The 14,979-nt window shown below is 42.2% G+C and overlaps 1 protein-coding gene across 4 annotated transcripts in view; it reads left to right on the top strand.

The window, feature by feature from the left end:
- The window catches only part of KLF7 (Kruppel like factor 7), a 97,767-nt gene that overhangs the window by 70,522 nt on the left and 12,266 nt on the right, over positions 1-14,979 (top strand). For all 4 annotated transcript variants that reach the window (XM_021074497.1, XM_021074496.1, XM_021074495.1 and 1 more), the window contains 1 exon segment: positions 13,618-13,741. In XM_021074497.1, coding sequence (XP_020930156.1) covers positions 13,618-13,741 — 124 coding nt within the window.

Here is a 14,979-nt window from a genome sequence, read left to right as displayed (position 1 = left end):
GGTTAGAGGTATGTAGGATGACAGATTGTGTGCGGGTGTTTCTACATATGTGGGTGTCAATATGTTTGTACTGAATTGTTTGCATATTTGGGGGGGTTGTGTGTGTGTGTGTGTGTGTGTGTGGATTCCATAGGTGACTCTAATCATTTTTTCTTCCTAATTCCTATCACAGAGCAGCAGAAAGAGGGTGTAGGAGGATCTAGGTTACAGTGCTTAAAGGAAGCTTTAATTAAGGCCTAGTCATGGACACAGTTGTTTGTTCAATCAAGTTAGTCCAGGATCTTTGGAATATCTCCAGCATTCCAAGTCTTGGAAATATAAAGGAGAGTAAACCTGGCCTCTGCCCTTCAAGGGACCAGCCAGTTTGGGCCTTACAGCATGTAAACAAATCACTCAAATAATAAGACTCTTCTAAAGGAAGTTACAGGAACAGAGAGGAAAGGGCACCCAAGGCTACCAGAGTCATATCCCAAAGGACATGCTTCGTGAGGTGCTGGCGCCATACATTAGGCTAGACTCTGAGGACACAACTGTGTAGAGACCTGGGCTCTGGCCTCAAGGCAGTCAGCCTCCCAGGAGATGGCTTGTCAGCAAGGTCCCTAAGGCTGTGGTTCTTAACACCTGGCCAGTCCATTCTTGAAATTCTTCTTCATATACTCACCCTTCACCTCATCTGTGATACTCCCCTGTTTCTCATCTCTGGCCCTTTTTACCTACTGTTGCTTCTCCCTGAAATGCCCACTGCCCTTGTCCCTGGCATCCTTCACATTTCAGTGAAGCCTGTCTCTTCTGGGAAATCTACCCTGGTGGTCCTACAGAGTCTCAGGGGTGGCCTCCTCCACACGTCCACGCACGCACATTGATCAGACTCATTGGGCTTGTGTCCGTTGTGTGCATGTGAGGGCTTCCCCACCTGAGAACTCCCTAAAGCAGAGACCCTTTCCTTTGTGCTTTAATCTCCAGTGGTGGTATTGCTCAGCGTGTATTATTACCAACAATCAGTGCTGGCTGAATCCAGGTTGTTCACACTGAAGAGGCGGATGGTATTTTCTCCATTGGTGAGTTAAACCAGAAGTCTCTGTTTTTGACTTTGCCTGCTCATTTGTGGACAGAGATGAGGGGTTCTAGACGTTCTGGCAACCTGGATGATGCATGTTAGGGTTCGTGAATCTGGAAAGCAGAGTAGTAACAAAGCTTTTCATACTGTTGATTTCTGACTGATCACTTGTCTTTTCATTAGCAAGTGTCATACCGAGTGCAGAGGGTGTGCCTGTGCTAGTGCTGGACGGTGGTTGATGACAAAGAGGCAAGTGAGAAAGCCTCTAGCTCTGTACCTAGACACACATCAGATATGCAATTGTATTTATTGAATGTGGCGGTGGGGGGTGGGGAGGGGGATAAGATATCCCAGTTTTGAAAGTAATTTCCATGAATGTGGGTGGGGGAAAAACAGGGAAAAAAAAAAAAAAATCAAGGCATGAAAAGGTACATCTACAGGAAATAGCAAATAAGTGGCCAAAGAGTGAAAACTCAGACAAAGCTCTAGTCTTCAGAGGAGGAGAAATACTTTGGGCTGGGGTGACGTAGGGAAGACAGATTTGAGGACATTCCAGTAAGCCGGAAGGGCTGGGGAGGGCTGCTTGGGGATGTTGGGGAGTGAGGGGGTTTATGGAAGGAGTGGTGGATAGATAAGGGTAGAAAAATAAGTGGGATGGTTTTATGGACATCTTTTCCTAAGCACATAGGCCGTGGTATGTGAAAAGCATCTTGCTTAGGTTATCATTTGTCAAAATAAGAAACTAAAATTTTCCCTTGGAGTTATTCTTTTTCTTTTTTTTTTTCTTTTTTTTTGGCCTTTTTGTCTTTTTAGGGTTGCACCCACGGCATATGGAGGTTCCCAGGCTAGAGGTCTAATTGGAGCTACAGCCACAGCAATACCAGATCCAAGCCACATCTGTGACCTAAACCCCAGCTCATGGCAACACTGGATCTTTAACCCACTGAGCGAGGCCAGGGATCGAACCCGAAACCTCATGGTTCCTAGTCGGATTCGTTTCCGCTGCGCCACAATGGGAACTCCAGGGTTATTCTTAAACGTCATGCTTGGGTAAGGTACATATTTGGGTTGTTTTAGCTAATGGGGAAATTGTCCTTGAAAAAAAAGGGGTTAATCTTGGAAGAGAGTTAAGTTATACAGACAAATTGATGTTTTAAATCTTGACTCAAAATCTGGAGGGAATTGGATCCATATCTATTTGACTTGAATGGTAGCTGATCCAAGGGAGGGCCCATCTCTCCATCATCTGTATGTAAATGATCCAGTCTGACCTTGAGGATTGATAAAGTTACTTTTTTGCTTTTTAATTTAAGGCAAATTACCTTATCAAATATTGATTTGCTTAGGCCACTTCTCTACCATCTGCATTTGTATAATCAGGGAGTAACAATTAATGTTCGCATTAGCTTAATCAGAACAAATTCAGGATGCTGACACTAGTCATTTGATAATTTCCTAAATCAGGTCTGACATGGCTTTTGAATTATCCATTCTTATGGGTTTTCTAAATCATTGGTCTATCTCCTTTCATGTATATCACATATGCAGCAGAAAATTAACTTTTTATCCTAATAGTAAGTGTTTTAACCTTATCCAGTTTTTAGTTGGCAAAAATGAAAAATTCAGTGAGACAAATTAAACATCCTCAATTAATGTGATGTGGGCTGATTGATGACGTCCATGTGTCCTGGGGCTGGTGAGATTTGTTTGAGCCTCCCCCCACTACACACCGGTACTGGACCTCCATGCCCCCTTTTTCCCCATGAATCCCAGATACCCAATCCTCTCCATTGCCCCCAGGTTTCCCCAAACCTGCCTGGCTGGTATCAAGCCTACCCCCCCTTCAAAGCTCTATGCTCCACAATTATTCTTTTTCTCACTGCCTCACTTCATGCAAGAAGAATAAATTCCTGCTGATAATACTCACTTGAAGTTGTACCCTTGAGTTGCCAGCCTCTGAAATTCATTAGATCTTTGGGGGGAAAAGGTCCCTGTTCTATGTTGGTTGCTTCTGAAGGGCACACTTCCGCATTCGAGGTTGCACTGCTTTCACAGCGACTTGGTGATACTTTTCATATCAACTAAGCTTGGAACATGTTGTTTGGGGTTAAAGCTACATTTTTTTTTTTTTTTTGGTCTTCATTCTTAAATTTTTTAAAATGATTCAGAAATTAATAGTGTGGTCATGGTTATAATAATTGACACTTCCTGCAAATGTCCTCTGCAGTCGTGATATCTTTATATTTGAATGCAGAAATCAAAGATTGGCCATGAGTTTGAAATGCATAGTTCTTAATAATCAAATTCCTTCCTAAATACATCAAATTGAACTGTGGCTTATAGAGTAATATCTTTATTGCCCAATGGAAGAAATATCCTACAAATTAGTTTCAGATAAATTCACGTGGTGTAGTTATCTTGGCAGGAAAAGAGACAAATGTTTTAACAACTTTTCAAATTTAATTTCTGTCTAGCTTTTAACGTTATTGTAACTTTGGTAATCACCAAAATGTAGTTAAATTTCCGAATCAATATTATTCTTTAATTTATCCTTAAAAAGCAAATAAAAATAATTTTAAAAATTAATATTGGACAACAGCAACAAAAACAAGCCAGTGAGAATCAAACCAAAACAAGAAAAGAAATGCAGAAAAAATTACCATGCTGCCAGGGAAACCTTTAGCCCCAAATGATCATGCTAACCTGTTTTACAACCTGAGAACATATAACTTCAGGTATGAGTGTTGAGGTCTAAATTTTTAAGTGAGTTTACAGTCTTTTGAGAATTACTCTCTTAAGAGTTGTGGGGTTTTGTTCTGTTGGGGAAGGGAATTAATTGTATCTCAATGAAAAATTACAATACACATTTTTATGAAATAAATAATCAGTTTGACTCTGAGAGTATTATGATACCCCTCACCTTATGGGAAACGTGCTGTGGTATCTAAAAACACAAGTATTGGAATCACAGGTTACACATTTGCAAAAACTCTGATTGCTGAGAGCTATATTTGCTCCAACATCTGTGATATTGCCAGTTTTCACCACCAATCTAGTCGTCCTTCTGCATTTCAGAAGGAGCATTTTGGAGGAGGTTAACAGTTATTAAAATGAAATATGTTCCCCCAAATTGATGGAATCCTATGTATTTCCTGGCTGTGTGACACAAAGCATGGTGGGCCCGAGAAGTGATTCCGTGCAATGCTTGGCCTCCAGTTTAAGTCTCATGGAGAAGCCCTTGTGCCCTTGCCCTGCACACAGAAGTGACAGAGGTCTCCGTTCCCATAGTCCTCGCTGGCGTGCCTGCCAACTTCCTTTTGATATCACCACCATCGTCAGTACATCCTTTATCCATATGGGACTTCATAATTGACCAGTCACTTTTATGAACTAGATTCCATTGAATCTCTGTAACTAAAAGGGAGGCAGGACAGATGTTTTAAAATTTCTTTCCCACACGGTTAAGAACAGTAAGTCCACCAGAAGTTAACTCATCCTACCAGGCCATATTGCTAGTGTGTGGCAAAGCCAAAACTACAAGAGTCTGTTTTCGATGACAAGTGTATTTTTTCTCCACCTGACCAGTGATTCAGTTTCCTGGAGGCATCAAGGGAAGTCCACCCTGATGGTCCTATGGAGTCTTAAGGGTGGCCTCCTCCGCACGTCTGTGCACACACATGGATCAGACTCATGGGGGCCTGTGTCCCTTATGTGCACACGTGGGCTTCCCCACTTGGGAACTCCCTAAAATAGAGACCCTTTCCCTTGCGCGTGCATCTCCAGCAGTGTCACTGCTCCATGTGCATTAGAACCAACAATTAATGTTGGCTGACTCCAGGGTTGTCACACTGAAGAGGCTGATGGTATTTTTATCATCAGTGAGGCATAGCAGAAGTCTCTGTTTTTGACTTTGCCTGCTCACTGTGGACAGAGATGAGAGGTTTTGGATGATGTACATTAGGGTTCCTGAATCTGGAAAGCAGGGTAGTAATGTAATTTTGGGGGCTGGGCATTGGGAAGAATTTAGGAAGGGGGAGCCCTTATGCTTGAAAATGAATGGTGGGAATTCCACACAGAAGATAGGTTTTAAACTAGTGCTGTCCTCAATAGAACTATATGCAAGCCACATATATGATCTTAAATTTTCTGGGGAAATAAGTGCTACTTTAAAAAAGAATGAGAAGAAATAGGTAATAATAATTTCAATAATATGTTTTATCTAAACCAATATATCCAAAATATTATTTCAACATAAAGTCCATATGAAAAAATACTGGATGTATTTTACATATTCTTTTCAATAATAGATCTTCAATATCCAGTGTATTCTGTGCTGCTGTGGCTGTAGTGTAGGCCAGTGGCTACAGCTCCGATTCAACCCCTAGCCTGGGAACCTCCATATGCCACGGGTGTGGCCCTAAAAAGACAAAAGACAAAAAATAAAAAATATTAATGAGGTGTATTTTACATACTCTTTTCAATGATAGATCTTCGGCATCCAGTGTATTCTATGTTTGTTGCATGTCTAAGTCCACATGCTAAAATTTAAATGGTTAAAGTCAAGTGCAGTCCTACCGAAAGAAGAGTATAAAATATTCTGTATATTGCTTCCGATATTAAATTTTAACTAAAATTAAATTAGAAGTTCGGTTCTTTAATTACCTTAGCCACATCTCATGTGCTCCCAGCCACATGGGGTTCGTGAATACTGTATTAGACACCTCAGTTGTCGACAGCTGTGGGGTAAGTCAAAATCCTTTCTCACTTCTCTTTACATTCTAAAGTAGGAGCTATACTTCATTAAGGATATAAGGTTTAAATCTTAGATTATAGATTTTTAATCAACCATTTTTAAGGTGGTGATCCAGGCAATGAAGAGTTAATCTAACCTAGGCCGGTTATTATGTTATTAGTTGTTTCAAACATTTTTTAAAAATTTGAGGAAATGTTTGTATGTTCTGTAAAGTGACTGGTGCAGTGTATAAACTAAGTCAGGTCCCAGCACCTACTTGGTCTTTGGGTGAGCAGATAATGGATAAACGAAAAAAAAATCAACATGGAGCATAAATAAACTACATATTTTATGTAGTAGTTGTAAATGCTTTTGAAATTCTGGGAAATAAAGCCTTTGTCTCTTTTTCCATCAACCACCTAATCTAAAAATCTTGGAAAAGGAAAATATTTAAGATTCAGCTGGAATCTAAGAGGAGCTCTGAGATAATTTTCCAAAACAGAGATAATAACTTGGAGTATTTTTCACTTGTGATACGTACACCCTGAGAAGAGATTGCCAAGCTGTGGAGTGATGTTTACTGGTTACTCTTTCTCCAATGTTAAGAAAGCTTAGTGACATTTTCTCTCACAATGTCTTTATTCCCCAGGTAGCTCAAATTCTCTAGTGCTGCTGAGTGTGATGTGAAAGCAATTGATGGATCTTTGCTGGTTTCCTCTAGATGTACTCAGTGGCAATATAAACCCATCACAAAGTATTCTTCTTCCTTTCTGTTTTGCTTTTCCATTTCCTGATCTGAAAAATTTCAAATTCCTAATCCAAGTCTTAAGGAAACTAGGACCTTGAGATGCCCAGATAATAGAAATCTAGTAACCACATTTAAAAATAAATTAAAAGAAATAGATAAAATTAGTTTGAACTGAGACCTGGGCAGGTCAAAATCTTAGTCTCCTTAGGAATTGGGTTAGGAACTTGAAATTTTGCGGATCAGAAGAATACAGAAAATTTGCATCAGCAATGTTTATTCTCAAGAGACTTTTAGTGCAAGATTCTGAGGCCTGATCATATTTCATGTTACAATCTATATCTTAAAGGCAAATGTATAGTGCAATACGTTTGACATATCACTTGTGCTCTCCCAAACACATCTTCAGTGAGAGCATTTACAAACGAATTCTATAAAATGACGCACTTGGATTCCCAGAGGGGACGTTGCTCCAGAGACTGTGATCCCAGGTGTGAGATGAAGGTTACAGGAAGATTTTCAGGATTCTCCTTTTTTAGGCTCAGGCAGATAGAGAAGAAGTGGGAAGTAATCTTTGATGGATGAAGGAATACTTCCTGAATCCACTGCTCAGTTTCACATTTTACTCCCTATCACAGAGGAGTGGCCAGGTTTAAACAAGCAAGCCAACATTTTCTACTCTTAAGCCAGTTCAGCACATAGAGAGGCTGTCCTGGTTAGCAGCCTTGTGGCTCAGTGGTTAACGAATCCGACTAGGAATGATGAGGGTGCGGGTTTGATCCCTGGCTCGCTCAGTGGGTTAAGGATCTGGCGTTGCCGTGAGCTGTGGTGTAGGTCAAAGACGCAGCTCAGATCCCGAGTTGCGATGGCTGTGGCGTAGGCTGGCGGCTACATCTCGGATTTGACCTCCAGCCTGGGAACCTCCATGCACCATGGGAGAGGCCCTAGAAAAGGCAAAGAGACAAAAAAAAAGAAAAGAAAAGAAAGGGAGGCTGTCTTACCCCTCCGTGTAACCTCGGGTCTTTGTTGCAAATGGGGATATTTTATTCATGCAGTGTATTCTGCAGGATTGAGCCAGGCCCTGCTTGAATGCTGTTGGTATCATGGTGAACAAAAGAGATGCCTGCATGAAGCTTACACTCTCCTAGGGGAAGCAGACAGCAGTCCACACAAACAATATGCAGTCTCATTTCCACGTGCCTAAGTGGTGTGAAGGGGAAAGAATCTGCTGTTCAACAGAGGATGGGGAGGCTTGGTCTCTCTGAGATGGAGACATTTGAGCAGTGCCCTGAACGAAGTGAGGGAACAAGAGTGCTCCCTGCTAAGAGGGTAGCAAGTGCAAAGGCCCTGAGGTGGGAGCATGCCAGAAGAACATGGTGAGCCAAGGTTGAAGGGGGGCAGATCATGTAGACTCTATACCAGAGGACCTTACAGGCTTTTGACATTTAAAAGCCATGGGAAACCCAGGAGCATTTACACTTTAATTTCTTCTTAACCTTTTTTGAGTTACAAACGTCTTTGGCAGTCTAGTGAACCCTGTGGAACCCTCTACAGAATGTTTTTAAATGCATAAAATAAAATCCATGGGATGTTAGAGAAAATGATTCTATGGAAATATAAAGATTAAAGTCCCCTGTAAGGGACACACATGCTCTCACATTTTCAAAGGGTCGCTCTGACTGTAGGGGCCAAGGATGGAAGTGCCAAGACCAGTGAACTTGGAGCCACGCTGTTTTCATTTTCCCTGTAGAGCAGTGGTCTTGAAATAGGGTTGTTGTGTAACAGTCTTTTTGAGTGTGGGAAGAAAAATTTATCGCGTCTGTTTATATTTAATTGACTCTAGTTCTTTTAAATTCTGTATTGAGTGTATGTTTTATTTGTTTTTGTAGTTTTTGAAAAATTGTATTGAAGCATAGTTGATTTACAATGTTGTGTTAATTTCTGCTGTACAACAAAGTGCTTCAGTTATTTATGCGTATACACATACCCATGCTTTGTCAGATTCTTTTCCCATATAGATTATCACAGAATATTGAGTAGAGTTCCCTGTGCCAGGCAGCAGGTCCCTGGAGTGTATACTTTATGATATCCTAATATATTAGGACATTAGTACATTTATGTAATTCATGAATAAATCTACATGTATTGGAGGTGCATGTTCAAAAGGTATTTGTGACATTATTTTTTGATCAATCCAATGCGATGATCATGATGTAGAAAAAGTAACTCTGTAAGAAACTTTGTCTTTTTTTTTTTTGTCTTTTTCTAGGGCCACACTCACGGCATATGGAGGTTCCCAGGCTAGGGGTCAAATTGGAGCTATTGCTGCCGGCCTACACCAGGGCCACAGCCATGCAGGATCTGAGCCACATCTGTGACCTACACCACAGCTCATGGCAACTCCAGATCCTTCACCCACTGGGCAAGGCCAGGGATCAAATCCACAACCTCATGGTTCCTAGTTGGATTCGTTAACCATTGTGCCATGACAGGAGCTCCAAAAACTTAAAAAAAGAAAAAAAAAAAAAAGCCACACTGGTTTAGACCACATTTCATTTCAGAGGCCATTTTGTGGAGAAGCATGAATTTGTGCTGTGATTTGGCCTGTTAAATCAGTCCTGATTCTCAAGCATCCTTTACTCTCCTTTTAAGAGCCCTCATCTGGGAGTTCCTGCTGTGGTGCAGTGAGTTACAAATCTGATTGAAGGGGCTCAGGTCACTGCGGAGGTGTGGGTTCGATCCTGGTCCGGTGCAGTGGGTTAAAGGCTCCAGCATTGCCACAGCTGTGGTTTAGGTTGCAGCTGCAGCTCAGATTCAACCCCTGGCCTGGCAACTTCCCTATGCTATTGATCAGGCCATTGAGGAGAAGAAAAAAAAAGCCCTCATATGCCTTATAAATGTGTTTACCCCTGATTAGATCTACTGTCACGTCTGATGTGATATGAACCCCTCCCCACCCCCGCCAGGAAAACGAGTTCCTGGGGTTAATTTCCAGAAAAGAAAAGTAGTTCTTGATACTCTCCCTAAAATTCAGGGGCTTCTGAAGAGCATCTCCTGCTGGCCCTGTGGACCGTGTGGGCATCGTCCTACTCCTTCGTCCATCCTCTGTCACATGCCTGCTTCACTCACACACTCCTTCTGGGCTTGAGTCCTGATATTTGAAGCCTGTCTCCCATCTGCCTGTCTCACGGAGACCTCGCTTGAACATTTTTGTTCGCTCTTGAGGTGCAGGGAGCCAAATGCCACAAGTGTAGCGTGTGGTGGAGGCATGACATTTTCTGTTTTATACCCAGGAATAGTATCTGGAGTGGAGCAGGAAGAGAAGGGAGGGTGAGGGAGGTGAGCTGATTTTGCACGAAATCTGCTGTTATCACTGCACTCACTGCCTTTTTGTTTTCTTTCTTTTCCACACTCCCTCTGTCCCTCTCTTCTTCTCTACCACTCTCCTTCCTTCCTTCCTTCCTCCCTCCTCCATTTCTTTCTTTCTTTCCTTCTTTCCTTTCTTCTTTCTGTGGAACACCCTACTACTGGATTAGGGAGCTGTAATCTTGACCATGCAAAATGCTGACAGAAGCATTTCCCTGACTTGAGAGTAGATAATGGTTTGTGGAAGTGGGTGTGGAACCCAGAAATGAAGCCAGCCTAACTGCACTATTTGTGAACTTTAAATATGAAGTTATATTCCCAATTCTTTGTATTTTTTCTGCCCCTCTGATTTCTGAACTCTGCCTGTTTCATGCACTACTACCTCTTTGTTTGGCTGAGTTTTCTCTTGGTTATTTTAAATGCCTTATTATTGAGTATTTGTGGAAATAGCGACATGTAGGTCAGTTATTCAGATCCTGGAAAAATAGCTTGTCAGTTATTCAGATCCTGGAAAAATAGCTTGATGAATCACTATAGCATAACTTGGCTAAACTAGCAGGACATAAAAGGGCTTGTCCCCAGTGTTATTTCTATATGGCACCTGCTGTAAGCAGGAAACAGTGTTAGCTGACATGATTGAGAGCCAAGTCAAGCTGCTGGTAGTTTCTGTCTGTGCAGTGGCAAAAGGGACTTAGCCCCTGGAAGGACACGGAAGTAGCCCCTGGGGAGAGGATGGTTGGTTTGTGCCAGGAATTAACAGAGTATCTGCATTATTTTCTGGGAAATAACTAAATCCTTTACATTATTTGTCAGAATAAAACAGAACAAAAGTAAAAAATTCAGCAAGGGGAAAAGCAAACACTTTGAAATTAAAAAAAAAAAAAATTACCCAAAGACATCCACTTTAATCGCCTTCATTTTCTCTCTGTCCTTCCTGTGTCCTTCAGAATGTGGTTGCCTTTGATAGATGAGTCCATTCAATTGTGGGATTGATTTTGAGGACTGGATCTCTGCTTGCTGCTGTAGAATGTCATGGAATTTCCAGAGGCCTTGCTACATTTGACCCATGCTTGGTGCCCAAAGTTCCAAGACCCTCCAGTTTTACTTGCATTTGAAGGTCTCTGGGGGTAGAGGGCGTTTTGAATGCGAAGTCTCAGGTGCCTCGTTCTGCGTTTGCTGTCATTGTTTGTGCCAGATTTCCTTGAAGTCACAGAGCCTCGTGGGTGATCAATAGCATTCAGTAAAATGATGCCAACAGGCCTCTCTGAGAGCACACCTCTCTCTCCAGCTTGGGTCTCTTATTTCCCCTTCAGCATCCCACTCCTCTGGAGCACATCTGAAGAACACTCTTTTTCAGGTCCATTCTCCAACAATATATTGAAAAAATATTTCAAATGCAAAAGACTCTGTTTTCCAATGTTTAGGTTGCCCCCCGTGACTCCAGGCACAGCTGTCTGGACCCTGAGCCCTGGGACTTTGCATCGACAGCCAGTTAGACCTGTCTTCTCAGCAGCCTCTGAGAATATAGGCAAATGGGGGCAGGGAGGGAGCTCAGATTAACTGAACATTTACCTCATGCCAGGCTCCAGAAACACCTGGTACACCACAGCTTGTTTAAACCTCACAATAAACATGGGGATCTCACCCCCATTTGACAGAGAAGGACACTGAGGCTTGGTGTCTGTCATGAACAAAGCAAGATCCCAGGTGTGCCAACTCCAAAGTTGACTTGACTCCTCCACTCTTCGCCTTCTTGGCAGCAGGCACACTTTTCTAAAATCGTGGCTTTAAGGATCCAGAAGGTGAACTTTTAACACCGCTCTGTGCTGCTGCTGCTTTTTTATTTTTTCTGGTTTCCAAAACTGAATGGGTTTCCTCCTGCGCCGCTGGCCTTCCTTCATGTCCTCTTGGTTCGATTGAAAAGAAATGCCCGCGTTTCTCATTCCTCTTCTCCATGGGTCTTACAGAGCGGTGGCTCACTAGGGCACCAATTTAATGAAATAAAAATTTCAATCATGTTTGGTCCAATTCTAGGTGATACAAATACAGAATTGTGAACACTTTGTAGTTAGCTTTAAAGAGAAGGGAAAAGGCGGAAAGAAGAAAATGGGTCAAGTACAGTATCTGGGCAATGTCTCCTTCAGTGCTGCCTAGTGAAGGGCGATCTATTAAAAAATGGAGACGTAATGGGACCCCCATACTACCTTGGCACTGGTGTATCCCGAAATTTCAGGTTTGGCAGTTTATAATATTTACCAGTTATGTGAATCTTATATGTGCCCAGCACTGTTCTAATTAATATATAGTGCATATGTAAATTAGTTTATCTTCCCCAAACCCTTTAAGGTCCATACTACTATTATCTCTAAGAAAACAGAGGGCACTCAGAGAGGGTGATTAACTTGCCCCAGCCTAGACAGTTAGGGGCAGACGTGAAAGCTGAGCCCAGGAAGGTTGGCTTCAGAGCTGTTGACTGCACTGCTAACCAGCTTCTCAGTTACAGGGCTCAGGAACTTTCATGATTTCAAAGATTATTTTTCTTCTTATTAGAACCAGTCCTCCATACAGTTGGAAGGGTAAATATTTGTCATGTTGGGTGACAGACGTTGATGAGTTTAAAAAAAAAGGTCTTAAGAAAAGTCATGTACTTTCTCTTCCATATTTCTCCATCTGTATTTACTGTGCGAAAAGGTCACTTGAGCACAGAGCTCGAATTTCGTGCTCCTAAGCAACTTCATGGTGGCTGAAACCTTGCTCTACAAATTGACTTTAAAAATATTTTGTAATAATGTGTATCACTCTCGAATATGAACACTCGAGTCATTAAGTGACGAGCTTCTTTTTTTTAATAATCATTTTTACTTTTTCTATTATAGCTGGTTTACCGTGTTCTGTCAATTTTCTACTGTACAGCAAGGTGACCCAGTTACACTTACATGTATACATTATTTTTTCTACATTATCATGCTCCATCATAAAGGACTAGATATAGTTCCCAGTGCTATACAGCAGGATCTCATTGCTTATGCATTCCAAAGGCAATAGTTTGCATCTATTAACCCCAAATTCCCAATCCATCCCACTTCCTAAGTAGGTCTTTTGCAACTGTACTTCACATAAATGCCAGGAATCGTTAAGTGATTTTTGTCTTAACTCTCGAATCATAGCCTTTTCTTGTGACTGTCCAGCCACTCACATTTACTGGAAGGAACAGGGGTTCTGGGAGACCCGAGCTCCTTGCCTTGTCAGGCAGCTGCCTGGCTACAGTTTGTGGTAGGAGGGAAGAGGAGGAGGGAGAAGACCAAAAAGGCTAAAATGGTAAATTACTGTAGGTTCTGGAGAAAAATAGCATTAGAAGCATTTGTGGTTCAGATGAAAATAGCACATTTCCTTTCTGCTTGGAGTGTGGGGGGTCAGAGTGCTCCAAGGAATAGAAAATAAATAAAAATTGATCCCTCACCCATCCGAGGAGATGCTCTGGCTCTGGGAACTGAAATGATGGCTCTAGATTTGAAGATCTTGTGAAACCACTTTTGAAGGTTAATAATAATAGCAATAATAACAATAAAAACATCCAGAGACTAAAAGAAAACTATGATATGCTCTGTTGGGAAATGTAGTTCTTTCCAAGTCTGAAGAATAGGCAGCAGACCCTGATCAGGTGTATCGCCCTTTTGTTCCTGTTGCTGACCATGGTCATTCCATCTCTTCTTGCAGGTGAGAAGCCTTATAAGTGCTCATGGGAAGGGTGTGAGTGGCGTTTTGCACGAAGCGATGAGCTCACAAGGCACTACAGGAAACACACAGGTGCAAAGCCCTTTAAATGCAACCACTGCGACAGGTAAAGAAACTAAGAAGCTCCTGGGATGGGGAAGGGAGATGGTAGAGTGGGCGGGAGGGTGGGCGGGTCGTGTGCTCTTGGGTTTATCTCAAGTGTGTCTCCCAGAGACTCAGGTGTGGGCATGCCTTTTACTTCTCCACTGAAAACACCTATGAGATAAGGGTGCCTTCTTGCATGTAATCCAGAGATGGTATGAATGCTTGGTTCAGTTACGCAAGTATTTCATGAACACCAGAACCATGTTAGTCACTGGGTATCAGTAAGACAGAGCTCCTACCTCCAAGGAGATGACTGACACATGATTCTAGTATAATAGGAAAAGTAGCAGGATAGAGAATGGTCACCTGTTGCTTCTGATCTTTTTATTAACATCAATACCATTTTTCCTCTCATCCTTAACAACATGAGAGCATAGAAAGCCTGCTTAACAGAGGGAAGGTTAGTTACAAGGCTTTCCTTTGAGCGCTGCTAGGAATGCAGTTACTGAAGAGAGTTCTCATTCTTTGGGGGCCTGAACCATCCTTTCTTTGAGAATAGGTGCACAGGTCTAAAAGATGGCCAGGCTTTGAGAACTGATCCTATAATTCAATTTCAAACCTTCAGCATTTGATAGTGGAAGAAAGAGCACGTAGCAACAGATACTACACAAGTAATAGTATCTGACAGCCCTGGCATTATCAACCAATAAACCCCAAAATGGAGACTCTGCAGGCCAAGGTGAAGGCAGGATTAGGTTTAGTCATAATCAAATAATGGGCTTGCATCTGAGCGTGTTATCCTTCTAATCCTATTTCTGTGTTTAAAAGGAAGCTTAAGAAAATTAACCATCTTTTTAATGCAATACTAAAGGTCTCGGTTATGATGAGAGAAATGCTTCTAATACGATAAAAGCCCTGAAAGCCTCAGGGTTCCCCGGCTCGGCCAGCCGCTCGCAGGATGGCAGGAGGGCTGTGCAGGATGTCCGCAGAGGCCTGGCTCTGCGTCGGAGGAAATGCGATCGCTTTCGCATCCTGCCTCCCCCATCCTTGTGCCGGCACCTCCCTTGCCAGACCTTCCTCTGGAGTAGTGCCTGTTTGTTTGGAGAGTCGGGCAGGAGTGGCCAGATCTCATGGGTGGCCAGTTGGCTTGGTGCTCCTTTAAGATGCTTATAAAGGAGCGATCATGTTTTTCCTCCTTTTTTTTTTTTTTCCTTCTTCCTGAAGAGGCTATTTTCCTCTTATCTTCATTCTTTAAGAACT

Source organism: Sus scrofa, chromosome 15 (genome assembly GCF_000003025.6).
Source record: "Sus scrofa isolate TJ Tabasco breed Duroc chromosome 15, Sscrofa11.1, whole genome shotgun sequence".
Taxonomy (NCBI): domain Eukaryota; kingdom Metazoa; phylum Chordata; class Mammalia; order Artiodactyla; family Suidae; genus Sus; species Sus scrofa.
The sequence above is the reverse complement of the archived record's forward strand: the minus strand, read 5'-3'. Positions and strand labels throughout refer to the sequence as shown.